This window comes from Schizosaccharomyces japonicus (genome assembly GCF_000149845.2).
Source record: "Schizosaccharomyces japonicus yFS275 unplaced genomic scaffold supercont5.2, whole genome shotgun sequence".
Classification (NCBI taxonomy): Eukaryota; Fungi; Ascomycota; class Schizosaccharomycetes; order Schizosaccharomycetales; family Schizosaccharomycetaceae; genus Schizosaccharomyces; species Schizosaccharomyces japonicus.
Window position 1 is genome coordinate 2,217,826 of NW_011627861.1, and position 24,450 is coordinate 2,242,275.

General features: G+C 40.3%; 15 protein-coding genes across 15 annotated transcripts; 8 read left to right on the plus strand and 7 right to left on the minus strand.

The window, feature by feature from the left end:
• Window positions 1–303: 303 nt before the first annotated feature.
• On the minus strand, window positions 304–1,614 carry SJAG_04920 (gluconate transporter inducer Gti1; the record flags this gene model as incomplete). The annotated part of the gene is made up of 1 exon (XM_002175955.1): window positions 304–1,614. One exon carries the CDS (start codon window positions 1,612–1,614, stop codon window positions 304–306), a length of 1,311 nt encoding a protein of 436 aa, XP_002175991.1.
• A 165-nt stretch (window positions 1,615–1,779) lies between these two features.
• SJAG_04919 (hypothetical protein) lies at window positions 1,780–2,664 on the plus strand. Its single transcript, XM_002175954.2, has 4 exons — window positions 1,780–2,017; window positions 2,060–2,170; window positions 2,231–2,305; window positions 2,346–2,664. Exons 1-4 carry the CDS (start codon window positions 1,949–1,951, stop codon window positions 2,436–2,438), a joined length of 348 nt encoding a protein of 115 aa, XP_002175990.1. The 5' UTR covers window positions 1,780–1,948; the 3' UTR covers window positions 2,439–2,664.
• Window positions 2,665–2,726: 62 nt separating this feature from the next.
• On the minus strand, window positions 2,727–3,102 carry SJAG_04918 (mitochondrial 37S ribosomal protein RSM19; the record flags this gene model as incomplete). The annotated part of the gene is made up of 3 exons (XM_002175953.1): window positions 2,727–2,859; window positions 2,906–3,011; window positions 3,060–3,102. 3 exons carry the CDS (start codon window positions 3,100–3,102, stop codon window positions 2,727–2,729), a joined length of 282 nt encoding a protein of 93 aa, XP_002175989.1.
• Window positions 3,103–3,442: 340 nt separating this feature from the next.
• Window positions 3,443–7,090, plus strand: SJAG_04917 (TATA-binding protein associated factor Taf2; the record flags this gene model as incomplete). Its single annotated transcript, XM_002175952.1, has 5 exons — window positions 3,443–3,487; window positions 3,536–3,650; window positions 3,718–6,685; window positions 6,737–6,875; window positions 6,914–7,090. 5 exons carry the CDS (start codon window positions 3,443–3,445, stop codon window positions 7,088–7,090), a joined length of 3,444 nt encoding a protein of 1,147 aa, XP_002175988.1.
• A 327-nt stretch (window positions 7,091–7,417) lies between these two features.
• SJAG_04916 (RNase P and RNase MRP subunit p30) lies at window positions 7,418–8,158 on the plus strand (the record flags this gene model as incomplete). The annotated part of the gene is made up of 1 exon (XM_002175951.1): window positions 7,418–8,158. The coding sequence occupies one exon, from the start codon at window positions 7,418–7,420 to the stop codon at window positions 8,156–8,158; it is 741 nt and encodes a 246-aa protein (XP_002175987.1).
• A 346-nt stretch (window positions 8,159–8,504) lies between these two features.
• Window positions 8,505–9,320, plus strand: SJAG_04915 (ubiquitin-protein ligase E3; the record flags this gene model as incomplete). Its single annotated transcript, XM_002175950.1, has 1 exon — window positions 8,505–9,320. One exon carries the CDS (start codon window positions 8,505–8,507, stop codon window positions 9,318–9,320), a length of 816 nt encoding a protein of 271 aa, XP_002175986.1.
• A 543-nt stretch (window positions 9,321–9,863) lies between these two features.
• SJAG_04914 (RNA-binding protein Rsd1) lies at window positions 9,864–11,259 on the minus strand (the record flags this gene model as incomplete). The annotated part of the gene is made up of 6 exons (XM_002175949.2): window positions 9,864–10,070; window positions 10,126–10,191; window positions 10,240–10,587; window positions 10,637–10,810; window positions 10,862–10,999; window positions 11,045–11,259. Coding segments are annotated over 6 exons (1,062 nt in total), but the record flags the coding sequence as incomplete, so codon positions are not given.
• An 814-nt stretch (window positions 11,260–12,073) lies between these two features.
• Window positions 12,074–13,943, plus strand: SJAG_04913 (sphingosine hydroxylase). Its single transcript, XM_002175948.2, has 2 exons — window positions 12,074–12,282; window positions 12,516–13,943. Exons 1-2 carry the CDS (start codon window positions 12,276–12,278, stop codon window positions 13,454–13,456), a joined length of 948 nt encoding a protein of 315 aa, XP_002175984.2. The 5' UTR covers window positions 12,074–12,275; the 3' UTR covers window positions 13,457–13,943.
• SJAG_04911 (U1 snRNP-associated protein Usp102) lies at window positions 13,217–15,876 on the minus strand. The gene has a single exon (XM_002175946.2). It carries the CDS (start codon window positions 15,862–15,864, stop codon window positions 15,115–15,117), a length of 750 nt encoding a protein of 249 aa, XP_002175982.1. The 5' UTR covers window positions 15,865–15,876; the 3' UTR covers window positions 13,217–15,114.
• SJAG_04912 (ESCRT II complex subunit Vps25) lies at window positions 14,176–15,954 on the plus strand. Its single transcript, XM_002175947.2, has 3 exons — window positions 14,176–14,528; window positions 14,588–15,292; window positions 15,414–15,954. The coding sequence occupies exons 1-2, from the start codon at window positions 14,333–14,335 to the stop codon at window positions 14,818–14,820; spliced, it is 429 nt and encodes a 142-aa protein (XP_002175983.1). The 5' UTR covers window positions 14,176–14,332; the 3' UTR covers window positions 14,821–15,292; window positions 15,414–15,954.
• A 406-nt stretch (window positions 15,955–16,360) lies between these two features.
• SJAG_04910 (hypothetical protein) lies at window positions 16,361–18,244 on the minus strand (the record flags this gene model as incomplete). The annotated part of the gene is made up of 1 exon (XM_002175945.1): window positions 16,361–18,244. One exon carries the CDS (start codon window positions 18,242–18,244, stop codon window positions 16,361–16,363), a length of 1,884 nt encoding a protein of 627 aa, XP_002175981.1.
• A 308-nt stretch (window positions 18,245–18,552) lies between these two features.
• On the plus strand, window positions 18,553–19,819 carry SJAG_04909 (alpha SNAP). Its single transcript, XM_002175944.2, has 4 exons — window positions 18,553–18,623; window positions 18,679–18,799; window positions 18,883–19,186; window positions 19,305–19,819. The coding sequence occupies exons 1-4, from the start codon at window positions 18,591–18,593 to the stop codon at window positions 19,717–19,719; spliced, it is 873 nt and encodes a 290-aa protein (XP_002175980.1). The 5' UTR covers window positions 18,553–18,590; the 3' UTR covers window positions 19,720–19,819.
• On the minus strand, window positions 19,672–22,405 carry SJAG_04908 (U3 snoRNP-associated protein Utp7). Its single transcript, XM_002175943.2, has 3 exons — window positions 21,575–22,405; window positions 21,277–21,474; window positions 19,672–21,179 (listed from the first exon to the last, which is right to left on the minus strand). The coding sequence occupies exons 1-3, from the start codon at window positions 21,653–21,655 to the stop codon at window positions 19,890–19,892; spliced, it is 1,569 nt and encodes a 522-aa protein (XP_002175979.1). The 5' UTR covers window positions 21,656–22,405; the 3' UTR covers window positions 19,672–19,889.
• SJAG_04907 (tRNA-splicing endonuclease subunit Sen15) lies at window positions 22,287–23,878 on the plus strand. The gene has a single exon (XM_002175942.2). The coding sequence runs from the start codon at window positions 22,403–22,405 to the stop codon at window positions 22,838–22,840; it is 438 nt and encodes a 145-aa protein (XP_002175978.1). The 5' UTR covers window positions 22,287–22,402; the 3' UTR covers window positions 22,841–23,878.
• On the minus strand, window positions 22,979–24,191 carry SJAG_04906 (mannosyltransferase; the record flags this gene model as incomplete). The annotated part of the gene is made up of 5 exons (XM_002175941.2): window positions 22,979–23,158; window positions 23,227–23,522; window positions 23,576–23,801; window positions 23,842–23,999; window positions 24,046–24,191. The coding sequence occupies 5 exons, from the start codon at window positions 24,189–24,191 to the stop codon at window positions 23,007–23,009; spliced, it is 978 nt and encodes a 325-aa protein (XP_002175977.2). The 3' UTR covers window positions 22,979–23,006.
• Between the last annotated feature and the right edge of the window lie 259 nt (window positions 24,192–24,450).

Consider the following 24,450-nt stretch of genomic DNA (forward strand, 5'->3'; position numbering starts at 1 on the left):
CAGATTGTTAGTACATCAAGAGGAGACAATTTTGAACAGGTTTAGAGTTAAGAGCTAGTAGTTCGAGATTTATCAACTTGTAAAATGCCTAAAGTGGTATTTATAAGACATTCCGGGTTTTATATCGAGTTTTTTGTTTAAAAGGGTCCGGTTGGAATAGATGAATGCGCCATTGTTTGTTTAACAATGTTTTTGGTATCTTCATAGAGCTGTTTTGATATGCAAATATGAAGGTTTCATGTTTAGCGCCCGAAGAAGTACTTAAATTTCGTTGCTTGAAAGAATGTGCGAGTTTGAAGTCTGTTATAGACGCGTTAGGCGTGGATAACCTGTCCTGTGATAGGATGATGTCTTATAATTGTCGCAGTAGTACTTAAAACGTTTACAAGCGAGAGTAGAAAATGGCGGATTGATATCGATGTCACGATGCGGATTAGGAGGCGGATACATGCAAAGGTCGTTTAATAACACAGGATCATTAGAGCAAGGAGTTGAATCAGAAACATAAAATCCAGTGCCAAAGTCGTATTTCTGCAGCTCGTTTGAGATTGACGCTTTTACTTTGTCGGGAGGCGAGGATGAGCTTGCACCAGCATACAGAGTGGGATAGAAAGAGACTGTATGATTAAAATTCTCGTGATCTAGACAATTAAAGGAAGAATTGTCTTCGTAATTTGGGAAAGTTTTGGGAAGAAGTTGATCGGCGTCGTTGACAACCATGGATGAGGCAGTAGGCTCAAAGTTTAAAGGGTAGTCCACAAGATTTGACTCGAGTTCTTCCATAACTGGGGGCTTTAAGTTTTTGAAAATTATCATATCGAGTAAGTTCGGGGTTTCTGTTGGACAGTTGGTATGGGCATCTATGGAAAGATAGTTCACTGGGTCAGGGTCGTTTTCTTGAAAAGGGGTTGCCTGAGTTTTATTGTCAGCTGGTTTCATGGTGTTTAATGTTAAACCAGACTGCTCATTGTCTAACATTGTTTGTTGTTCCTGTATAGAGGTTGATATGCTCTCATAAAACTGTTTTTTCTCTTTCTCCACAATTGGGGAAATACGAAAGTTTGAGCCTTGGAGAAGTTCGGTTGATACTTTAATGTCCTGAAACTGTGGAAGCTCACTCGGAGAACGAAGTTTTCCTATGGCAACATCATTGACGGAATAATAGGAAATTAAATGATGAGGTCGGCCAAACAAACTTATAGTTATTGTTTTCTTTACCAGTCCGTCAGCCTTTAGACGTGAAGATTGTGTTTCATTATTTAAAGAGTGGTTTCCAATATGGCCTTGGGTGCGTTTTGAGCCTACAGGATAAGATACTCTCTTTCTGTAGATATCTTTGTTGTCACGTTTTTTTGAGATTGTATTGTCCAGTTCCTTGTAAAGCAAAAAATTGCCAACAATTCGTGATGGCGACCAAGTTAAACCGTCAGTCCATCGCTTCACATTGCTGCATCCCTCGTCATATATGAAAATGCTTCCCGAATGTATCAAGGTCTTTCGCTCATGACTTGTTAGTCTTCTTTTTATAAGAGAGAGTTTTGATTGATAGCAAGCTTCAAAAAGCAAGAGTGCATCAAACGTGGAGGCAATGTATCCAATGAACGTAGGCTCCATTGACTTGTAACTCTCTATTTATGGTAAAGAAAGGTTCGATGTAGTCAATTCCTGACTTCCAAAGAGTACGATGGGAAGATAAACTGAAAAGAACGCGTCGCTTTTGACACGTAATTTCCATTAAACGCGTTCCCAATCCGGATTCTCCGGTGAACTAGAGCAAATAGTATTCACCGAAAATTGTGACCAAGTCGCCGAATAAAGTTACCGAATACCGAGTTGGCTCCGAAAAGTTTACCGAAAGAGATGAGGATTCAGCGCTGCTTGTGAAGCTCTGACTCGCCTACCGCTGTATCAAAAAAAATCATTACTGCGCTAAGCATTGCAGCAGAATATGGCAAAGAAACAAAAGTCAACTCCCTCAGATGGAAACAAGTCCAAGACCCATACCACTCGCAAACAGGTAAGCGTTGGCAAATTTGTCAGCCGTACTAACTACTGGTAGCCATTTCGAGAGGACGAGTTGGAGATTCCAAAATTAAATACTTCGCGTAATCCTCAGTCTATTGTGCGCAAAAAAGGAAAGAAGAAAGGAAAAAAGTTTGCAGAATCAACCGTATGTGTGGCGACAAGATCCCTCGTCTGTTTTGTATAATTCTTTTAACAATTTTTACAGGAGGACTTGAAAGCAATCTTGGGTCAAGTGAACTTGGAGCTTGACGACAAAATCAAAACAAAATTGCAAATTGCTGTAAGTGAAAGCTACCATTTTGATAACTAACGCGTGGTAGCATGAGCGTGAACAAGCCTTTAGTCATGAGGTGAATAAACCAGAGCCAGTGAGCAAGCGTGAAGCAAAACGCTTAAAATCCAAGGGAAAATAGACTCTTCATTTTTTGTTCATGCCTTAATGAGGGGCAAACGCACAAAATGAAAACCAAAATAACATGAGATTTTTGGCAAGTGGTTTTCCAGTCAAGAATTTATTGTCGGGAACAATAAACCAAGTTTGGCAATCAGGGAATAGGCTTTTGAATACATAAATTTTAGAGTATCGAGAAGGAATAAAAAGAAGGATGAAAATGTGAATCGTTAGAAAGAATACTGTAAGTGCATGAGATGCGTGTAAATGTGTTCATAATTTCACTTGGAGCAACTTTGGGGCACCGTGTTCAGCGGTTTTTGGTTTTTCGGTAAGAAAATGGTTTCCTCGTAAGGGAGAACTCGCCAAGTTTATGTCCTACCATGTCTTCTGTTATATGAACTTTGGGATATGCCTTTCCATTGTGAACCATGAAATCGGCTCTTGCTCAATAGTTAGCAAAACAAAACAAAAACAGTCAGTCCATACCCAACCATTTGAGGCAGAATCGTTGCAGAACGAGCCTTTGTTTTTATGGGGATCTTCTTGAGAATATGTTCTCGTATATCAACGCCGAAGTCAACGACATTGGGTCCTTAGTAAGAGTTAATCGTGCATGCTTTTTAATTAATTGTAACGTTACCCTTCCAAACAGATCGTGACAACAGAATACGAGTAAATCTCATGTGTAATTAACTTAAGTCCGTTGCTTCACAAACGACCAGCAAGCTTACTATTTGGCTTTAAGGTTTAGCGAGACCTTAACATTAAAAATGATATACATAAAGTTATATATTATTAACACTATGAAATTCTGAACAGTAAATATACATTGAAAAGCCTTCATTTGATACATTTTTTACGCATATAGTTTTGGTGGAAGCTCAGTTTTGTTGAATGCCATTAGCTTCCTCCAACACCTAGCAAATCTTGTCTTCCAGGCAAGACAAGGGGAAAGCAAAAGATTGCTAGTTTTTTCTGTTTTAGAGGTCCGCTGTTTCTTCATGATTGGTTTTCCATGTTAAAATGAGTCATTCTACGGATGCCCCTGCTCGCGGGTACATAATATACGTTTCTTATTCTTTTTTGCACTCTTACTAATTTTGTACAAATCATCAGAAAATTGCCATTAATGTTGACTTCCAAGGCCAGACAGTCAAGGGATATACGGAAATTACAATTAATAAAACGAATCCCTCGCTAGAAACTGTTTTGCTTGATTGCTATCAAATAGGTAAAGTGACTACCTGCACCACAATGTTTATACATTTTGAGTGAACCTCTATATTAACACTGTTTAGACGTATCTCATGTTACTGTAGATGGAGCGGAGGCAGTATATGAGTATAGCAACGCCCTGAAGCGTATACGCCTTAGCCAGACAAACAGTAATGTTCATCAGCATCATCAATTGCAAAGTCAAATGACGGCAATTGCTCAGGAACTTGGCGGACTTACTGTTCATCTCCCAAAAACGGAAGAAGAGCATGCTAAACCATTTCTTATAAAGGTCGAGTATGAGTTACGAAAGCCTATGTGTGGTCTAACTTTCGTGGGTACTGACGTTGTCGACAAGCGGTATCCGCATCTCTATACTTCCCACTCTACGTTGCCGTACAGTGCATCAGCTTGGGTTCCATGCTTTGACAGCATTTGGGAGCGTTGCACATGGGAGCTAGAGGTTACCATTCCAAAAACACTACTTCTTGTCGATGGCGTAAGTACTGTTGCTGATCTGGATGCAGCAGAAAGTCATGACATTGAAGTAATCTGTTGTGGTGATTTAATTGACCAAGCTACTCATCCGGAGGATAACACGAAAAAAACCGTGTACTTTACGGTAAACACTCCTGTTTCCGCACAATATATATGCTTTGCGGCTGGCCCATTTCACCACATCAACTTAACAGATTTTCGGGAAGCCGAAGATGACGACGCTATGGGATCCAGTGCCGTCGAAATCTCTGGTTATTATTTACCTAAATATCTCGACGAAGTACAAAATACGTGTGCTTTCATTTACAAAGCAATGGACTTCTTCGTTCGCGAGTACGGATCGTATCCTTTTACTACATTTAAACTCTGTTTTGTTGATGAAATCACAATTCCGGTGATTTCATCTGCTTCAATGGCTATTGTTGGCAACAGTTTACTTTATCCAAAAGATATTATTGAACCTATTTATGACTCAACACGCACACTCACTTGGGCCTTGGCAAGTCAGTGGATTGGCGTATACGTGATCCCTAAACATTGGCATGATTTGTGGCTGATCTACGGACTTTCCTTTTACATCACGGGTTTATTCTTGAGGATGTTAATGGGAAACAACGATTATCGGTTTCGTTTAAAAATGGCAGTATACAAGATTCTTGAACTAGACGTTGGGCGGCCGCCCATTGCTAGTACTGATGTTTCTCTTCCCATCAACTTAGCAGCGTTAGAGTTTGTTGCGTTGAAAGCTCCTATGGTTATTCACATTTTAGAGCAGCGTCTAACCAAAACTGGTGGTTCACTCGGTATGTCAAGAGTTATACCAAAGTTGTTACTGCAAGCAATGAGTGGTGATATGCACAATGGTTGTTTGAGTACGACGCATTTTCTCAAGACATGTGAAAAAGCTAGTCATATTAAACTGGATGTTTTTGCTCAACAATGGATATATGGATTTGGTTATCCTATCTTCCGTGTTGTGCAAAGATTTAACCGGAAAAAGATGATTATTGAAATGGGTATCAATCAGGTTCAAGCAAAAGAAATGCCTAAACTCAGTCGTAATAGCTTGGATTTTATGGATGAAGCAACCCGCCATCTTAATGGGGAGACTGTCAAGCCTGTAATTCCGGTATTCAGTGGGCCAATGACTATTCGAATCCATGAGGCCGATGGTACTCCGTATGAGCACGTTGTAGAGTTAAAAGATACGTTCACAAAACTCGATATACAGTATAATACCAAGTACAAACGTATCAGCAGAAATCGTTCAAGCAAGAATGTTCGGAAAGAAGGTGATGACCACGGCGGCCTTGATTCAGACTATGTCATTAAAAGCCTGGGTGATATTCTTCAGACGGATGAGGATGTTGAGAATTGGCACCTTTATGATTACACCAAAGAGGATGAAGACGCTATGGCAACTGAAGCCTTCGAATGGATTCGAGTTGACGCCGATTTTGAGTGGATTTGTGGACTTCGTGTTGGTCAGCCAGAACATATGTATGTCTCCCAATTGCAGCAGGATCGGGATGTCGTTGCGCAATTGGAAGCCATCCGTTACTTCTGTAGCGACAGTTTTAGACCATCACGTCAAGTGTCTACTGTCCTACTAAGAACACTTATGGATTCTCGGTATTACTATGGCATACGTCAAGAAGCGGCATTAGCTCTAGCAAAATGTGCTACAGAAGAATTGGAGTGGATTGGACATTTTCATTTACGTAAGGCATTCCTTGACAAATTCTGCTTCGAAAATTCAACTATACCAAAGAGCAATGTTTTCTCGAGTATTATTGATTATTACTTAAAGTGTACAATGGTACATGCCTTTTCAAGAATTCGCGATCGAAAAGGAGATACCCCTATTACCGTGAAAAAGTTACTGCTTGACTTGCTATGCTTTAATGACAATGCAAATAATGAGCTTTCAGACGCTCACTACATTTGCCATTTAATTGAAGCACTTGTTGATGCATTGATTCCACGTGGGGAAACAATGCAATTTGCTTTCAGTGATGCCGGACATATGCAATTCGTAAAGACCGTTATTGCTGAGATAGATCGTTATTTGCGTATCGACGGCTGGATGCCGTCGTATTGTAATGTTATCTCACGTACGGCTCTTGAAGGAAAAAACAAACTATCACAGGTTTTCCACTTAGGCTTTGAGGTCAAAGATCTATTTCCTTACGTGCAAGAAGGAAACTTCAATTTGCTACGGAGCAAGGTATTTGACCTTATGCTTAGCATTGGTGCTCTTAAGGTTTCTTCTTTGATGAAATACATGTTTTACATGCTGGTCAATGATCCATCGCCATGCTTCCGACAAAATCTCGTTCGTTCTATCAATTACGGTTTTGGTGTCATTGCACGAAGTAGTACGAAAGCAGAAACTGTTGACAACGATTTGGTTGTGGAAGAAGATGTTAATAAGGCTGTCGAAAAACGTATTGATATCACTTCTCGAGCCAGCATCTCTGGCGCCATTGAAGCTTTACGACATGATATGGGGAAAAATGAGGAGTTAGCTAATACTCTTTGGGAAACAGTAAAGTATGTACAGTCATTGTATTTTTATTGAGTTGAATTACTAACGTTAACTAGTAGCACAAAGATAGACCTAGTGACGAAACAGTCTCTGCTGAATATCTGTCGTGTTCTTTATGAGACAAAATCTTCGCTAATAGTCGTCCTAAAAATTCCTAGTTTGGTACCGCATCTGCGTGCAATTCATCTTGGAAAGGTTTGTAATCTTTACTTGACGTATACTAATACTTTAAGGGTAAAATTGTTATCAAAAAGGCACCGCTGAAAACTCTACCTACGAAACCTGCGAAAACTCCCCATGTTATAATAAAAAATACTCCTCCGGCGCCTCCAGCAATCAACACGAAACCTAAAGGACCCACTTTACGGATAAAATTGACTAATTTACGAAAGAGGTCTCCATCGCGTTAAGCGTTTTACGTTCTTTCCCTTAAAAAAATAGAAACAGCGACGATAATGTCTTCATTTATGAAAGACATGAAATGAAGTTCAACTTTTTTGGATTCTGGAGGTGTATTTTAGTTGTGTATAATGATGAATGTAAATCGGAAATATCACTCTAGTTCTAAACTGTCTTGTTAAAATAAAAATGCCCGCGTATATGAGTAGAGTACTTCTTTGAACGGAATTCATCCTTTATAAGGGTTTTATTGTCCCGTGTTAAATACTCTTTAGTTTTCCTTCACACCCCGAAGCTCATTAAAGCTTACCGAGCTTAAACCAAATAACGAACAAAACATGTTTATAGATCTCAACGTGGTTTGGCCTTCACTGGGAGTTAAGGATGTAAATCTTAAAAAGACTGTGATGATGCTTGAAAAGCTCGGATACAAGGCAGTTGCCTTAAACTTCCAGTTTGATGGAAAATTGCAAGGAATCATACACAATCCAATTCCAAAGGAATTATTCCCTGATCAGAAAATAAAAGTTTACTCAAGGATAACAGTCACCCTTGAAAGTACGCCTCAAAACCGAATTCTTCATGACTCTACAAAGGAATTCGATATTTTGGCTGTTCGTCCAATTGGTGAAAAACTACTTCAACATGCATGCACAGATCTAGAAGTGGACATTATAAGCTTGGATATGACACAAAGGCTCCCATTCTACTTAAAACATACCATGCTTGGAGTTGCAGTTACTCGTAATGTTGCTCTTGAAGTTTCGTATGCTGCTGGTCTTCGTGACAGTTCTGCTCGAAGATACGTTATCAATAACGCAGCCAGTTTAACGAGGGCGACTCGTGGTAGAGGTATTCTTGTAACTAGCGAAGCTCGATCTCCTCTCGAATGCCGTGGAGGACATGATGTTGTTAATTTGGCAACTTTCTGGGATATGAAACAAGACAATGCACGGAAGGCAATTGGGGAATTCGCCCGTGCTGTTCTTTTGCACGCCGATTCACGCCGTAATACTTACCGAGGTATTTTAAAAGAAATTAAGGCGGAGGAGCGACCTGTTAAAAGAATAAAAGCATAAGAGGATTCCTAAATGTATTTCAAAAATCTAAAAGTGTTTCCTTTTATAAATCCTCATTATACCATCGTTAAAAAGTTTCGTCATGTTTTGGTTTCTTGTTTACATTCTTGTTTACGGTATATTTAAACTTGGAAGTTATTCACTACCACCTTACTAACCATTTTAGCTTTGTCTGTGCTATAGAACTTTTAAGAAATAGAGCAGTTCTCCTCTGCGGTTCGGATTCTCTTTCTCGCCCCTCGCTTTACAACAATTTCTTTATTTGAATTTGGTATAAACAGTGTTGGATCTTTACGTTTACCAGTTTCGTGGCGTCTGCCCGTTATTTACAAACTATACTGAACAGATGGGTGTCGCTTTGCCCTCCTCATCTCGTTCAGTGGAGTACGCCTCGAAACAGCTGGGTAAAGAACGCAATCAAGATGCCGTCGTTCTTGTTTTGCTGATGATAGTTGGTATTGTATTCGTTAATGCTTGCATCGTTTTTGCTTTAAAGTACTGTTTATTGTTCTGGCGTCTTCAAGTCGCGGAATACACAAATGATGCTTCAGCTGAGGAACGCAGAAATTTTGCTAGACGAGATACCAGAATGCAAAGACGTGTGTTAACGCAAAATGTACTAGAATGTTTATTTCCTCGTATGACCTATGAGAGTTACCTACGTGCGCAGAAAAAGCATGCGGAGCTACGTCTCCATCGTCAGCAAAAATACGGCAACACGAATCCAATTATATTAACTCCAACAGCATTCAACCCTACGATTACATCCAGCAATGTTCAGCAGTCACCCGCAGTTCATTTTCTGCAGAGTGATACAGAAGGGGCAAGAAGGGATACCACCGCAGACGAAAGGAAATATCTTGTTGAAAGAGAAACAACACCGGAAGAGGAGTTGTGTGTTGTCTGTCTGGAGAACTACCAAGGTAATGACTTTATTCGAATTCTTCCTTGCGGGCACATATTTCATGCACATTGCTTGGATATTTGGATGACGCGTACATTTGCAAATTGTCCTTTGTGTAAGGCAGATTACAGCATGTTGCAACATTTGAATGTTTGGAACCAGTATCGCAATCCTGGCGAGTCCTCTATTCGACACCTCTATGGCTACCGAAACGGAACACTATACTTTTTGAATTCTCGTTCTAGATCGATAGTCTAAGAGGGTCCTTTTCATACCGTATTCGTTCTAACACAGTTCATAATACCGCGATCCTTATTTCAAGTGTCACATGCCAGTTCTTGTTTGATCTTATAGTAGTGACCTTGAATACACCGTTGTAGCCTATCTATCGTGAATAATTGATGACTCAGGCTTTTTTAAAATAAATATTGTCACACCCTGTACTCCTATATTGCTTTTCCATCTTGGAATTAGATTCAGACATGCCTGAATGGAGACAAGGTGTCAACTCTCCGAATCACAACATCTCTGTTCCTAGACTGAAGATAAAGTTTTAATAAAAGGTGTTGCATTTTATAACGATATGAGAAAGAGGTAGTCATTAGCTAGATTTCGTTTCGAAAGATGTGCATCATCATATGAAGAATTATGTAACTAACAGTTATTTTATCCTAAGAAGTATTCAGAATACAAGATAGCTTAATTGTATAAATATCTCTGACTTCGGGAAACACCGGAGAATATGCGACTACGCAGCTAAATAGTTTTAGTATCAGAAAACGTTCAGCATAGTAGCTTCTGGAAAAGAGATGCATTTATCGTGCGACCACCAAACCACCGTTGTGAAGTCCTTGAATGGCTTTGTTGCCATTTCAACGTTTCAAACTTTAGGAAAATCTCACCTTATCACTAGGAACTACTTGTAAATGAGCAACGTGACCATATTTTTCTTCACATTCTTCACGAACATCCAGTGCTAATTCTTCCATCCAATGGTCACCAGTTTCCCTTTAACATTGTTAGCACATTTCAAACACTAACGGCAATGAGATAGAACACTTACTCCTCGGGATTAAACATATTTTGAAGTAAGACACAGCGTGTCGGAGGTTTGCTGAGTGAATCGTCACTAACAAATACGATTAGAGAACTTGAAAATAAGAATTAGTCAACTTACGTAGAAACAATTTGTTCATTTCTGGCCAATTTTTTCATTAATTCGTCACGGGAAATAGCCGGCCGAGAGTCTTCGGAAGGTGAAAGGTTTCCTTCATCAAGATTGTCACTAGATTTAACCAGACGCTGGTGAGAAGCTTCATCACTAGAAGCAGAAATTGAAGGAGTGGGTTGAGAAACATGCTCGTGCTTATACCGGCTATAACTAGAATCAAATCTGCGAAGCATAGAGGCAGTAGTTTCTGTAGCAAACTTATCAGTACCAAGACCTACACGCAACTGACGACCTGCAAGGTCAAAACCGTTCATTTTTTCTAAGGCAATACGTGCACATAATGGGTCGCGAAACCTAGGCAAAAGCGTTAGTTGTAATTTGCAAACAACGACAATAAACATACTGGATGAAGCCAAATCCTTTGCTTCGATTTTGATCATCCCGCTGAAGACGGACGTATTCTAATTCACCAAATGGTTCAAAAATCGCCTTCAAATCTTCATCTGTAATGTTGAAGTGTATATTACCGACACATAGCCGATGAAACGGAAGTTCGGCACTTAAAGCACGATTTTGTCTGAAATAATAATTAGTACAATGGCTTAACCAATAAATTGTCTTGACATACTCTGACAGCTCCCTAGCCTTTCGATTTTTCTCTGCCTCCGTAAGCTGGACGATGACAGGTATGCCCAAAATACGCTTACCAGAAAGCGTCAAGGCAACCTGTACAGAATCCTCACGTCGGAACTCGACGTAGGCAACACTTATTTAAGTTAGTATACTTACATTCTCAAGTAGTTCAACATACCCTTTTGATCTACCAGTGACACGGTCGCGAACAATTTGGGCATCTCGTACAGCTCCGGCCTGTTCAAAAAACTCCCGTAATTCGTGAGTAGTCAAACGATTAGCTAACTGCGTAACAAACACAGTCCGCCGGTCCCGTTCCTCCTCTGAGTAGTGTGGTGAACTTTCCCTTCTGCGGCTTTGCGGTGGACTACGGCGACGAGAACGTGAACGGTTGGAACCATAAAAAGCGCGCCTCTGTCTTCATACTCACGTTGAAAGTAATCTTCATCTCGGTAACGGTCATTAGGAGGCGAAGGACTTCTCGATTTTTCTTGGCGATGGGCTCTGCGTCTACGACGAGAGCTGTAGCCACGAGGACTTTCACGCCGCCAAGAGTTATTGGCATCAGAGCCGCGCTCACTGTGATATGAGTTTCTACTCGTATGGGACATTCCCCGATGTCTGCTTGAGCTACGTCTGCGATCATAATCAGAGTAACTCGAATCATCGCGACGATCCCATTCGCGATCCTCACTCAACGGTCTTTCGTGCGAGTTTCGTTCCCTCGACCGTTCTCTTGGTTTTTCTCTCGTATATCCGTTCTCACTATTATAGGAAGTTAGGTTGGTATTTGGTTCATGCTTTGTGTGCTTTTCAACATCGGCTCTTTCCTTCCTTAGAAATGATTCATTCTCAAAAGAATCACTAGGTTTTCGACTACCGTCGAATGATTGTGTTTCATCACGCTCGTTCAACTTTGAATTTTCCACTTTTGTAGCAACATTTACGGCTACATCATGGTTCTGCGATGTTAATCATGCTGTTTTAAAGATGAATCTGCAGTGAAATGAGAAGTAAACCCTAGACTTCTGTTTTCAATTAATATACAAGAACATACCTGTTGATTGCGAAAAGGCGCTTCCGCTAAGTCTTCTGCATCCAAAAACATCATTAAATACCGTTCTACAAAATTTTATGAACGCAATTACCCTTCTTAGGTGTAGATTAAATTTTTGTGGTTATGGCGGAGGATAACTTAATTTTGGGGGCGATAATTCCACTCCCAAACCCCACTACTTAGAGTTCGCCGCTTCCGTCGTAAGGGGTCTAATATAGCCGCATTGTCCGTATTTAACCTGTCAACTCCCAAACACGCACACAGTTATCAATTAAAGAAGTGGTCTTTAATTAGTGCTGGTTTTGGGCTTAATTCTCTTAATTCTTGCTGTATTTTACTTGTACTATTAGTTATGACTGGTAAGTTTACGAGTGTAGTGGATTAAGATTTGCGAAATCCCCTTGAACCCCCCCTCCAATTGGTACAGTTTAGTCACTCAATTTCTTCTGTACTCGGGTAACGCGATGTATTATATGCCTTGGGGTGTTGGATTAATTATGCTGTTCCATTGTCAGATAATTAGGCTGCGGAAATCTAAAATCTCTCAGCTTGGTTTCCTTAATGTTATTAACTCATAACTAACAATTAACAGAATCTATTGAAGAAGTCCGTAAGCCTGGAGGCGCCCAGGAAACGATTGAAACGAAAAGGATTGTTGTTCAAGAGTTTGTCTCTGAAACTCCAGTTTCGAATAGAGATTTGAACAAGAAACTCGTGGACCAAAACATAGGAGAGGGCTATGGAAATGAATTTAAAGTGAAGGCTACTGATCTGGATAAGGATTATGCCAAAAATCACTTCATTGATCTGAGAAAGCCAATGCTTCCACAGATTCTATTCAATTCTAACCTAACAAAGGAGGTGTATTTGGACCAAGTTCATCGACCTCGTCATTATCGAGGCTCCGGCTCTGCTCCATTGTTTGGCAATTTTTTGGAACCTCTTAGTAAGACTGCCTGGTATGTAATTCCCTTGGTATGGGGCCCATGTGTTGCCTTCGGCATACATTACGCTAGTCAAGGAATGGCTAAGCCTGCTTTAATTGCCTCGGTCTGTTTTGGTCTGTTCTTATGGACATTAATTGAATATCTAATGCATCGCTTTTTGTTTCATTTGGACGAGTACACTCCCGATCACCCTGTGTTTTTAACAATGCATTTCTTGTTCCACGGTGTTCACCACTTTTTGCCCGCTGATCGTTATCGTCTTGTTATGCCCCCAGCCCTTTTCGTTATCCTTGCTACGCCTTGGTTTCGTCTAGCATTGGCTTTGTTCCCGTACTATATGGCGGTCGCCGTTTTCAGCGGTGGTGTTATGGGCTACATTTTCTACGACCTAACTCATTACTTCCTTCATCATCGCCGCATGCCGGGTACTTACTTGAAGCGCCTAAAGACCTGGCATTTAGATCACCATTACAAAAACTATAAGTCGGGATTTGGTGTCACAAGCTGGTTTTGGGATACTGTTTTCCATACTGAAGGTCCGTCCTTTGCTAAATTCGCAAAGACGGGAAAAGCAGTTTCCAATTAGGAAATTGCTCGATATTTGGCGTTTATACTCTTTTATCCTTTTTTGACGGGAACCTTTAAGTACCATTCTTATTAAAAAATGGAAGAACGGCAACGAGCCTTGGATTGACTTCCTCGAACTTGTTCAGTTACTCTTTGTAACATTATATCTCTTCTTTCTTCTTGGAAGGAAGGAGTTCTTTGTCGGTCTATAATGGGACATTTGTCCCTGCGAGACCGCACTGTACTTTTTAAATTTCTTACGTGCTCTAATTCTTTGTATTCTATATCGTCTTCTTTAACAAGGCCATCCGGCTCACTACTCCTCTTCAACCATTCAAAAATAGGAGATTTTCATTGATTTTTTTGCTCCATATTGTCGACTTTTCTCTGTAACGGCAATACATATCAATTCAACACTGATTTTATCCTAATTGCTGTGAAATACCATCTCTAAAAGTATAATTGTTTTCGTTTGTGTTATGTAGTTGTTAATGTTCGTGCCTCAAGGTGCAGGTATCTGTTAAGATGTTATTAGCGAGGGAGTTTGTTTGTTATTATAAACCGTGATATGAACGTTTTGATGTTCAATTGAATTGAGTCCTCAGTCTTGCTGATGCTAGTATATGGCAAACGATTAAGGCGAAAGGTTTAATTTATGTGAAACCAAAATAAAAACCTCGAATGCTATAAAACGAGATCGGATGCGTAGTCTATATAAAGTTGTGAAAGAGGTTAAGACTATTTTGCTAATTCTTGATTCTCTGTAATATATGCTTGTACTAACCACCAGTTAACCGGTAGACGAAATTACAAAACCTCGAATTCTCTTATCTTTTATGCTCCTCCAAAAGTGAAAGATTGCTCTTTATCAAACGTATTTTTTATTTAAGAAAAAATGGCAATATCACCTCCCGCTATTTATGACTTTCCGCCGTTTTTTACAAAACAACTCAATGAAAACACTTGGAATTTTCAGAAAAGAGCATGGTCGAATTGGATACTGATGTGGTGTCGGGAAAATCGAATCACAAAGCTATCGTTAAACAATGAGTTAATGGATTCACCACTGCTATTCAACGCAAAAATAGATCGTAAATACCAAACCTATGGGTCAAAGAGATGGAGTTACTAATGGTTGTTTATGGTACAGGTCAACTACCGTTAGAGGTTTTTCGAGAAGTAGTGGAAGAAATGACAAAACAGAACCAGGCGGAATGGGTGTCGTATGGAAATAGGAATGCTACAGATACAGCATGGATATTCTGGAAGTCGCCCGATGAATGGGCCACAGTTATTAAACAATGGGTACGGTCAACTAAAACATTATTTGCAGTGGTGGAAAGCATCACAAAGCATGCAGAAACTGACACACCAAAAAGCTAAGTGATACAGGTCGTGACGATAGCGTATGCACGTTTTACGAATTACAGGAGCAATGTTTAGACGTCGAATGTATCGACGAAGATTTACTACTCCGGTGTCTTGAATTGCTTGATCGTCAAAAGACTATCGCATTAATGAAGGGGAAAAGTGGACGTTATACAGGCTTTAAAGTACTTTCCTTGCAGTAATTGACAAAGAATGAAAGATTTAGTGTCGTACTTCAATTCGGCAAATGCTTAAGACCCGGGTTTCCTATTATTATTTTTTTGCTTGAAAATATCATACGCTTTGCGACTATGAAGCTTTCCTAGCAAACGAGACCTTGATTGACGTTTCGCCCAGGAGCATACCAGTAGTACTGTCCCTAGCAATTGCAGCGTCGTTTTCATTTTCGAATTCAACGAATGCAATTCCTCGACGACCTGGAACCATACGAACTTCAGTAAAACCTTGATAAGTACCAAAAATTTGAGTAAGTACCTCTGCATTTGCTTCAGCCGGCAGATTCTGCAAAAGCAGCAATTTGTTCGGGGGGAGTAAATCATCAACAACGTGAGGCATCGGTTTTTCGCCTGCATTAACCTTTTTATTAGTTGCCTTGCGATGACCGGACCGCTGAGGCATAGGCCGTAATTCTCCCTGTTGTCGCATTCTTTCTCGCTCAGCGTGACGCTTTTTCTTGTTTTCTTGAAGAACCAATTCTCCTTCATCACGTTGAACAACAATATCACTTTTTGAATTGCTAAACTGAATTAACATCGGTTTCCCATACAAAGGGAAGCCTTGTAAATCTTGCAGAGCTTGAGCAGCACATCTTCCGTCTTCGAACACCACAAAAGCTTGTCCTCTCATCCGTAATGTTTTTCTCGCGTAAACATGAAGTATCTTCCCGTATTTTCCAAATAGATGTTCGAGAATTCTTTTCAACATTTCTAACTTAATTCTTTCCTCTAGATTTCGTATGTAAAGAGTTTCAGATAATTGCTGACCATTCGTAACATCATTATCCGTTGCCTGTTGTCCGTTCGTAGTCCCGATTTCCATGATTCCAATTTTGTCGCGTCAGTGCGTCTCTGGCTGTGTTTGCGTGAAATGACCCCAGACGCGAAAATTAGACTTTTTCGCTAATTTCTAATGTTATTACTAAGTAATCATTAACAAGAGTGAATCGGCAGGAAGAATCAATTGGTAAGCTGAAACATTAATTTAAAGGGACTGGGATGAGTATGGATAAAACAGAGAAGACGCTCGGTGATGAGTTATCTAAATGAAATACCTTGCACAAATCAAATAATATGAACAGCTTAAAGTGCCCGAACGGATAGAAAAAAAGATCTAATACGTATTTAATCTTTGCAAATTTCCAAAAATTCAAAAAGTAACAGTAGACACGAAGATTAACGGTAAAAAAAAAAAAGAGTCTAAATAACAGGATAAATGAGAAGTAAGGCCACCAAGTAAAAGAATAATTGTTACTCTAAAACGTAATTAAGATTTCGCAATTTCGAGGTGCGACCAGAGCATACGCTGAAGTTCGGTATTAGCAACGCGATACTCGTGAACGGATGTGTCTTGCAATTTGGGGCCAATTGAGCGTATTAAGTACCGATAAAAATTCGACATCAACGTGATGAATTGGTTCCTTCATATATGCATAGGTCTTATCATCAATTGTCACCAGTGGATTATTCGATGAAGCACCAAGCCCCAAGTTGGAATCATGCTCCTGCCTTTCTTGCAAACTGTGCATGTACACGCGAGCATCGTCCAAATCAACAGCAAAAATAATAGCATCCGGATTTAACGAAAGAGCAAAATCGTTGCTTGACGTACGACTGTCCTCCATGCTGGAAGGGTTCCAAGAAGAATACATGGATGAGGAACGATAGCTTCTCAGCATACCACGCCTAGTATTAGCTAGCATATCCGTTAGCGCATCGCGAAAGAAATCCATATTGTTTGAGTAAGCAAATGCATTAGGAGGGGCGGCTTGCAAATCAAACGCCGGATGTAGACAATTCAGATACATAGCATACTGTGTCAAAACAATATCGTTGTTTGTGCCAGTACAATCCAGCGATGTCGAACTACTTTTGGTAGAAAGAGGTGTGAAGGTGTTGTTAGGAAGAGTAACATGAAGAATGCCATCCATCGAGGGTTTGGCGCAACTCTTGGTCGAAAATGGGAAGGAGGCGAGGTTTGAAAACGAAGAAGATGTAGAGAGGGACGGTGAAATAGGAGGTGTGTTTCTGGGAGCTGAGCGAGAAATATTTTGGAAAGCTTGATAAAAGTACTTACATCGCCAGCTGCCTGAGGAACCAACGGTAGGCGAGGATCGCAAGCTGTCAAAATTCAAGTTGTCAGGCTTCGGAGAGGAGATGGGAATATTAGAGCTAGCAGCGAGTTCGGAGGAAAAGGTAGAGTTTTCTAATTGTTTAAGTAAAGAGGGAAAGAACAAGGGTAATAACAAAAACAAAAGTTGACGCGCGAAGTTTGATCTTGAAGACTGAATCATAAACTTCGCCGGAACACCCATTTGTCGAAAGCAAAGACAAGAAAGTGCTGCAGAGAGAGCAAGTCGATAAGCATGTACAGATTTAAGGAAACTAGCGGATTTGTTAGATGGATTTGAATGAACAATTCCATTTATAAGTGTTTTCCATCGATCTTCGTTAAACATGCATGGTTGTAGCAGAGGAGCACTCCAAGCTTGCAAAATGAGATTCCGACATACGCAAAAAGCAGCCTTAATTCTTGTGTTCTCTTGCAGTCTCAGAAAATTGAGCGGAAGCTTGCCAGAGGGCTGCTTAGAACAGGCATCTTGTAACACTGTTGCCTCTACATTCAGCAAAAGATCGGAAAGGATGCTCGTCACTTTCCGTTGCAAGGAGTATAACGAAGACGTCAATGCATGCCAATAAGTCGTTAAAGGGTCAGCAGCTCCCTCAGCCGGCATGCTAAGAGTAACAATCGCACCTATAGCCAGCGTACCAATCTGAAACCGTACATTCCGTAACCCCTTACTAGAAATCTTCGGCATAAATAAAAGTGTTAGCAAATATGAACGTGTGCATGGTGATGAAGACTGCAAGTTATGAAGCTTTACAGTCGACAAACTCTTGATTGATAGTGGGATAGCGCCAAACATAAGCTCAGTAACTAAAGCAGGAAGAGAATGTATAGCAGGACCATTAGCAGTTGTTGGACGTCCAGCTTTGGAGGAATTACCGAGTCCAAGTGAATCGAAAAGCAAGATTTTCTTTCTGTCACCCAAATCCTGCACTAGTACTAATTGAAGAGTTTTATCTTTGACAACAGAAGCCTCTTCAAAACTTCTACCACCGCTCGACCCATGGATATGGCAGAATGGCTCTGGTAGTTTGGATGTACGTGTCGACTTCGTTCGAAAAAGAAGATGCAGCATTGCGACGCTTCACAGAAAATTTATTAATTTAATATTCACGAGTTAGCAAGAATTGTCGTTATAGCAAAGCATGGATGTAGGGGGGAGATTGCAAAGCTCGGAGCTCAAAAGTTAGCCCAAGGAGAGCAACTTTTCTCAGTGACAAAGTTGCCGTGGAACGTGATGCTACTCGTTAATCTCTTTAAGCCAATTTAAAGAAACTTAGGATATTGCTAGGAAGCTCTTTGTATTCTGTTAAGTTGTGTAGTAATACAGTAAATACAATAACGAGATACGAGATAGTGTAAGGAGAAAAGCTTGTTTCCGTTCATATAACGCCTGACACATAGACTTAGCGTGTTACTACATGACGGCTGACCCTGAACAATTGATGAAAGCCGTAAGTTAGACGTGCAGAGTTTTGGTCATATCTTTGCTAAGATTATCAATAATAGGCTGCCAAAAAGGCTAAAGGAGGCAGCGGCTTCAGCGCCTTTTTCGGAGGTGGAAACAAATATGACGAGGCAGGAGAACTGTACATGGATGCGGCGAATGGATTTCGCTTGCAGAAAGACCGTATGTATCTTAGGAACAAAAGAATAAGCGTGAACTGCTGCGTCTTTTATTGGTGCAACTTCATTAACAAGTTACTCGCGTAGTTCGATCTGCTGGAATTGCTTTCGAAAAAGCTGCTGAAATGCAATTGAAGACGGATGAGAAGGATGACGCTGCCAATACGCTCGTTGAAGCTTATAAAGCCTATCGTAGAGACGAACCTGCTGAAGCAATTCGTGTATTGTCGATGGCTATTGAACTTTTTACTAGACGTGGTAACTTTCGGCGTGCTGCCAATTACAAGATGGATATTGGTACTGTCTTGGAACAAGACTTGTCTGATCCCAAAGGCGCTCTTGCCGCTTATGAGGAGGCCGGAGAGTGGTTTATGAATGATCAAGCCGAAGCGTATGTTTAAAGAGGCTAGAATCTAGCAGACCGAAAACAAGGGATCACTACTTTGTTTTGGAATGCATTGCATTTGGTTTTATCTGTGATTGACTATTTCTTAACTGACATTTTATAGATTGGCAAACAAGGCTTTTCTGAAGACGGCCGACTTGGCTGCTTTGTGTGACGAATACCAGACTGCCATCAACCGATATGAACAGGTGGCAAAAGCAAGCGTCAATAACAATCTCCTCAAGTGGAGTGTTAAGGAGTATCTTCTTAAGTGTGGTCTGTGCTACATGCTTATGGGAGACGACGTTGCCACTCGCCGTGCATTTGACAGCTTTACGGCACTCGACTTGACGTTCCAGAGCACGCGCGAATATCAACTTCTTTGCGATTTGCAAGACGCAATTGAAGCATCTGATGCTGATATTTTTGCGGAAAAGGTCTTCCAATTTGACCAATTGTCGAAGTTGGACTCTTGGAAAACTACTGTTCTGCTTAAGATTAAAAACCGTATTCAAGAAGCCGAGGACGACCTTACTTAAATAATGAAATTTTATGGTTTTGTAGCATCGTCTCCTCCACATCTTTAGCTAATGGCATACATTGTATGTACGTCAACAGTACTTAAATAATGATGTTACAAAAGATACAACAATAATATTTTCTAAATGATTCAAAGATAGTCATGAACGGAAGATGCATTCCAGTTCAGTTACGTTCTTTTATGCTGCGCAAAGCGTGCTAACGCAGGTCCCCATTTTTCTTTGAGAGCAGGTAGTCCTTGCTCACGACGAACACGAGCAGCCCGCATTTCCTTCTCTCGGGCAAGAGCCTGTTCGACCTTGAGTCTCCGTTCGTCAACAACGTTGTGAGCTCTCTTGCGCAATACACGTCTAAGAGCAGAATTTTTACCACGAGCCCTATCCCTGGGTACCCATTTTTCCTCCTTTGGCTTCTCCTCCTGAACTTCCGCCTTGCGAATACTAGGAGCAGCACGATCGACAGTACCGATGAATTCAGGAGTAAGAGATATCATGTCAGGGCGCAACTTCTCAAGTAATTGTCGAACCTCAGTTTCTTGGCGTTGCTTCTTTGAAGCGAAGGGATTGTTCTCATAAGAGTCGTAATTAGGTTCACCAGATCCAGGAACGATGAGGCTTTCAAAACCATTTTGATGACCCACACCAAGGATATCCTCGTAAGGACAGTAATGCAAGTCAACGACGCTTGATGAAGGAAGTAAATGATTCATGTAGGGCGACTTTTGTTTTGTACGAAGAGCATCCTTCCACATTGTTACATGGGGACCCCAACCGACCGCCAAAACGCCTCGGTCACTGAGACTCAATCGCTGTGAAGGTGTGGGTGTATAGTAAGAATGGACTTCCTTAAACGTGCGAACATCCCAAACTTTAAGCAGGCTATCCGCACCAGCCGTGACCATGTACTTGCCTTCGCGATCGATGGCAACATCTCTAATGGGACCACGGTGGCAGAGCATCTTGACAAGCGGCGTCGTGGAAGTAGGTGCCCACAGTGTGACCTGACCATTTGCGTGACCAACATGCATAACCGCATTGTACGGATTTTGACGCAGAACATGACTAGCACCCAAGCCTGTACGCAGTTCACTCACGAGTTGGCCGGTGGAAACATCTTGATACTTTAGATAACCTGCGTTACCAATGGTCGTCAATAGTAAGTGGTATGGTAAGAAGTCCATAGCATTCACTTCAATGTGACGTTTTAAGCAGTGAATTTCAGTACCAGTATTATCATATACATAGACATATTTTTTCTGGGCAACAGCGAAGTACTGGTGATTATGGAACCATTTAACATCACGAACTGTTTCTTGCAAATGAAGTTCCGTCTGGAGTTTTCCTCGTCTCCAATCAAAAGCAGCAATGTGGCCTTTTCTGCCGCCCATCAAAACCATAGCACCGTCACGAGTATAATCAAAAGTGTATCCGCCAAATTTGTCCAATTTTAAAGAAAAGCCCTGTTCCAAAAGTCAGTTCTATAGTTCCGTACGTGACGCCGTTGACATAAACGTAAAAACATTTTACAAATCATTTGTCAAAGCTTATGTTACGAACCTTCTGAGCAGTTTCAATGGCAACATTGTCAACAAGCTCTTTTTGTGTAAACTTGTAGGTTTTTTCCAAACCCTCAGCTTCAAGATAACCAGGTTCGTCCACCTGTAAAAATTCAGCGCCGGCTAATGCATTTTCGGCAACATCAATCCTTTCCTCGATTTTTTGAATATTACTACGCAGCTTCTTGTCTCTAATTTTCTGAAAAAGAAGTTAGTCATCTGAACATCTTTTAGGTATCAACACCATTGGTAATATATTATGTTCGCACATCATTTCTCACCGTTTATGGCTAACATACCTTGTATCCAATTTTTTTTCCCCGCGAGTACTTTGCAACAGCACCAGTTTCCGAAAGGTCTAGCTTCTGTATTTCAGACATTGTAGCGTATGATTGTCGAAGTAACCTTAGACGAGTATATTATCCAAAAAAAAGTAAAAATTTCCCCAGCACGGAATTATGCCAACAAACCGAGATATAAAGACAAATATAGTACAAAAGAGAATAGAATCAGCGTGTAATGTAATTGTATAGGTAACACGCTGAGTATTCCGCTAGTCAAAGGCAGGAAAGTCTGGCTTTGAGGTGGATGGTGAAAGTCAGACGTGGACCAGTAGCATAATAAATTAAAAGCACAAAAACACTGAAACCAAACCCGTTCGGGAAAGGGATCCAAAAGGAGGATACATAAGAACACACATTTTGATACTCCGTACGGTAAAGAATTGCCCACAATTCTTCAAAGTTAGCCTGACGAACCTAGCTTAAGAGGCAAAACTGAAAGAGTGAAAAACCGACCAAAAAATCGTAGTTTTATGGCTTCTTGACTGAGAGTTTCTTAATAGACGTTTCCATATTTTCAATGTTTACTTGATGTTTTTGAACGACCTGTAAAATTTGCTGTGTGTCATTGAAATCGTCAATTTGGTTAAGCAGTATAGAATTCTTCGCTTTTGAAGACTTCTTTGGTTTCAAATTTGTTTTAGACTTAACATTCTTACTAATTCCCTTCGATTTAGCTGAAGTAGAACTCTTTGTTTTCCGTCTAGGGCCCATGTCTGCTATATGGTAGTAAGAGACCAAGAACACCCAGCTTTAAATTTTTGGTTGAGAACGAAACGAAGACTTATGGCAACTAATACATCTCCGTTTCAGCCTATAGAAGCTGTAAAGGCAAATAAGCACAGTTCTTTTTATGGTCTCATAAAAGCCGTTGAGTTAGACCTAAGATTAGGTCACCAGTGGACCGAACTGAATCTTCATATGATTGACAATTCTAAGGGCCATGCTCGACCACTCTTTTCTGGCATTCCGGGAACAAAACTACTAAAGAAGAGAACTAATCTTGTTCTGCCATTGTATCTGCACGAAACAGTGTCAGTTGAGTTTCTTGCCTCAGTTTTCGATTCAATCAAAGAACTCAAAATCAACAAACCAATTGACGAACGTGGTTTGGAAAAAACGGAGCTTTACCTTTATTTAGGAATTATGTGCGAAGATTCAACTATAATTTATTACAAAGTTACAGACGGTTTAGTAAAGCCTAGACAAAACGACGAGGAATAAATAAACAAAACGAAGCGCATCCATCATGAGAGGGTGCAATATATATTAGTCTATGTATCCTTTCTCTTTTTGTTGTCATTTATAAACACTTGATAATTGCCTATAATGAACTATACTATGGAATTCTCAACTCCATCGTAGGTTAATTGGTTAATATAATCTATTACTAGTATATCTTTTCTGGACAAGCACATCTATCCAATGTTTTTTCGGGGTATGAATTACAACGCTGTTTAGTGTCGTATGTAAAATACATATTGTACAAACATGAAGACACATCAGACCTGCTGATTGTCAATGAAAAAAGATCGGACTCAGCTATAATTCAGTTAGTAACGCTGACTGAAAATGGAGTCTAATTCCACATTGGTTAAAGTATCACTTACTCCACCGATTGTAGAACAATGCTGGACTCTCGACAAGCTGGAACAAAGTGTTCCTGATGCTTTTTTCTTTCTGAAAAGGTTCCGTTCTAATGAGTCCATTGTATGGCCAAAGTTTGCAATAATGTGTAGTATTTTCAGAAATCCACAAACTCTGTCGATTGATTTGGAGCTTATTTTGTTCTGCAACTGCTATAAAAGCCTTTTCAAGTTCGTATATTCCTTGATGTTTGAACTCGCACTCATATGTTGCTGGAGCTGCATACATGTTTGATGCGAGAAATGATTGAAATAGATTTCTGGAGTAAAAGCATTAGTAATTGATGCACTTCAATGAAGTTCTCAAACTTACTCTCTGATGTCACAATGAATCTCGATACCTGGTTCTATGCGCCATAAGACATCAAAATTCTGTAGAAAGTCGTTCCGTAAGAATGTATTCAGCAACCATCTGTTGTAGTTGCGAAAAGAAACAGAATCGGGGTATGAAATGTTTTCCTCTTGAGATTTTGCCATTCCTTGTTCGAGGAGGTGATTGTCAATGTTATTCAATGGGAGTTCAATATTGGCGGCAGTAACTAGACTTGTTAGTCACAGTTACGTGTCGTTATAAAGTACCATAATTGCAGTCTCCAGAAGCAAACGAAATTGTGTAGTTAATGAACGCTTCCGAAAAACCTTCTTGACTGACAAAGGTCCATGGATAATGGAATCGATTGTTAAACCGATCCTCGATACTTCGAATAGAATGTAATACCTCAGTCAGCTCTGCATCACTGCATAATGAATTAGACACCCGCGTAAAATTAAATGGTTTCTTACTTTGTGAAAACAAGAAAACTGGCCTTCGTATCTGGTTTATCAACCGGCCTTTTAAAAAGAAAAATATCGTTATAAGTTACTTCTTTTCTTGAGAAGAAAATGGCCAGAAAGACAAAAACAATTGATGAAATCCAAACCCAATTCATTTTCGTTTTGATATTTTAAAGGTTTTTTTTTTTTCCTCTTACGTACGGCGAATACTGGCCGATGGGTTTCAACTTATCTCAATCAGTAAACGTTGAGGCTAGATTCAAGTAAATCCAGTTTCATATTCGAGAGTTGGCGGGTTGCAAGTTCTCAGGAACCTGGCAAGGACCATGTCTCAAAACCAACTAAACATGTTCAGTGTTCTTTAGTGGAGAGCGAAAGGCGATTGTAACCTTTTCATCCCAATACTATTATACA